Below are 2,359 nucleotides of genomic sequence, written 5' to 3' on the forward strand. Positions count from 1 at the left end.
AAAAAAAAAAAAAAACTTCTGTGAAGCCTCCAGTATAGGAAGCCAGTGACATCTCCCCCTACAGTGATCAGCAAATGCCCGTGGGGTGCAGCAGCCCCTCTCTATCCAGCCTGTCAGGAAGACCTCGGACCAAGGGACTAGAACCTCAGCCTCCCAACCCCAGGGACTGGGGTTGTTGAAATCCATGGGCTCACATGTACTCAGAACTTAGCCTTTGAGCTGTGTTCTCTCACAGGTTAAGGAATCGGACTTCTGGCCACACGGTCAATTAGGAAGGCCTGACCTGGTTGGCCTACTTCTCAAGCCCACTGTTACTTCCCCAGCCAGGGCACTAAGCTGGCTATTTTTACTCCCCAAGGACAAAGTAGTAAGGTCAAACCAGACCTACAGCCACTTTTCCCCAGAGCTGTCCTACAAAGGGGGTCGGGGTGGCTCAGACACTGCTCCTCAGGCAGCATCTGGTTCAGGTGCCTGCCCTGGTCACTAGCAGTCCAGCACTGTAGGAAGAAGCTATTTTTGTCCTTGTGCAGAAAGGCATAAAAGGAGGTGACAAGGATCAGAATGTGTTACATATTCGTCTCCTTCCTTGGCAAACAGTTTTATTTACAAAACAGGTCTAAAATAACATGAAATAACAAGCTCTTGGGAACTGCAGAAAGGTGGCTCTTGGGGACCCATCTGTGAAGCCACATCCAATCAAAGGGCCTACAAGAGGGCCAAGTGGGTGTCGGGACCTAAAATTTGAACTCCTTGTATTTCTTGCTGCCTCCGCGGCTGTCCTGGGGCTGGGCTTTCCGTTTCTTTTGCTACAGGGGAGAAAGAGAAACAGGTTACAACAGGCTAAACAATCCCTTGGCCCCCAAAACAGGAGTGGGCAGCCTGACATAGTCATGGAAATCTGTGGAGAAGGTGCTGAATCTGGGTTCTTTTCTACCTCCCTCACAGACTTGGAGGAGCTCCTTCCCCTCCTTGTGCCTGGGTCCCATGGCCCCTGAAGAGAGGCAGCTCACTGACAGAAGGGCTCCCAAGGCCTTGGGCCAGGACACCAGGGCAACAGTGCAATGGGCACCGGCTGCCTGGCTCTCACCAATAGAGGGCACCCCTCCCATAGACCAGCTCCAAGAAAGCACCAACCTTCTGCTTGGCAGCGTGCTCAGCCACCATGTCGCTGAAGTCTTCCTTCTCCACTTGTGCCTGCTGCTCCCGTACATGCTCCTCGTACTTCTGGGTCATGGCCATGGGGTCCAACTCCAACTCCTCAGGGGCCAAGGCCACTTCCACACCTTGCAGCTCAGGGGCTGGGCCCTTCCGGCTCATAACCTAGAAAGGAAAGCAGGGCCTTGTCATCTTCAAAGAGAGTCCCAGAAGCCCTAGCTTCTTCCCCCTTTTCCTATCCCCCCAAATCAGTGTCCTCCAAGTGCTCACCGTGGACATGTCGTAAATGTGAGTTGATCCCATCATAGCTCCTCCAACAGTGGCTGTTCTCTTCTCCGGCAACACAGTGAAGAGCTGTGGTGTCTCACTTCTGTAAAGGACAACGGAGTCAGGCCCCAAAATGGAAGAGACAAAAGAGTATCCAAGAGGGGAAACAAAAAAAAAAAGACAGGTGATACCTCCACCCCACTCGGAGAGGTTCTGAGATACCCAAGGGCATAGCCTCTGCAGTTCATGGAGAAAAGAATTGGGTCAGGCATGGGGATGGGGGAGAGGCACAGAGCCTGGAAAGGACAGAACTAAGACGCCCCTGACTCAAGCTCAGGGATGAGAGACCATGACTCCTGTCTGCAATGAAAGGCTAAAGGTCAGAGAGGCCGAAAGTTTCCAAGAGAACTCGGGTACAGAGAACCTGGCAAGAGAGAACAGACTACAACAGTTCCAGCGCACAGTTGTGCCTGCAGTTCTACTGTGCACAATCCACAATGCCAGCCCTTCCTATGGTGCAAGAGCCACCACAGCCAGTTGTATCAATTCCAGGGATTCCACTGGGAATAAGCAAATCTGCCTGTATCTCCCAGATGTCCTCATCTCTACCTCCCAGTGGAAGAAGTGACAATCTAATCTGTATATAGGAGCCACAATGCATGCCTTACAACAGCATTCCGCTGAGTCCTTGGCTCAGTCCTCTGAGGCATCTGATCATTAACTGAATAAAATCTGAACTCTTTACCATGCATGACTTAAAGAGTTCATGGTCTGGGCCTTTACCCTAGTCCCTCCTCATTATACTCTATTCATAGTATACTTTTTCTTCCTTAAATATGCAAAGCTTAAGACTTCTGCTTTCTGGCTCGGCGCCTGTGGCTCAAATGGCTAAGGCACCAGCCACATACACTTAAGGTGATGGGTTCGAATCCAGCCC

The 2,359-nt window shown here is 51.3% G+C and overlaps 1 protein-coding gene across 1 annotated transcript in view; it reads right to left on the minus strand.

Annotated features, from left to right (window-relative positions):
- Positions 1-570: 570 nt before the first annotated feature.
- The window catches only part of SF3B2 (splicing factor 3b subunit 2), a 17,657-nt gene continuing 15,868 nt past the window's right edge, over positions 571-2,359 (minus strand). Inside the window, exons 19-21 of the mRNA XM_023518297.1 lie at positions 1,426-1,525; positions 1,135-1,320; positions 571-806 (exon numbers count right to left, since the gene is read on the minus strand). Of these exons, the coding sequence (XP_023374065.1) occupies positions 735-806; positions 1,135-1,320; positions 1,426-1,525 (358 nt within the window). The 3' untranslated portion in view covers positions 571-734. The remainder of the gene's footprint in view (positions 807-1,134; positions 1,321-1,425; positions 1,526-2,359) is intronic.

This window comes from Otolemur garnettii, unplaced genomic scaffold (assembly GCF_000181295.1).
Source record: "Otolemur garnettii isolate 467f Iridium unplaced genomic scaffold, OtoGar3 scaffold00134, whole genome shotgun sequence".
Taxonomy (NCBI): Eukaryota; Metazoa; Chordata; class Mammalia; order Primates; family Galagidae; genus Otolemur; species Otolemur garnettii.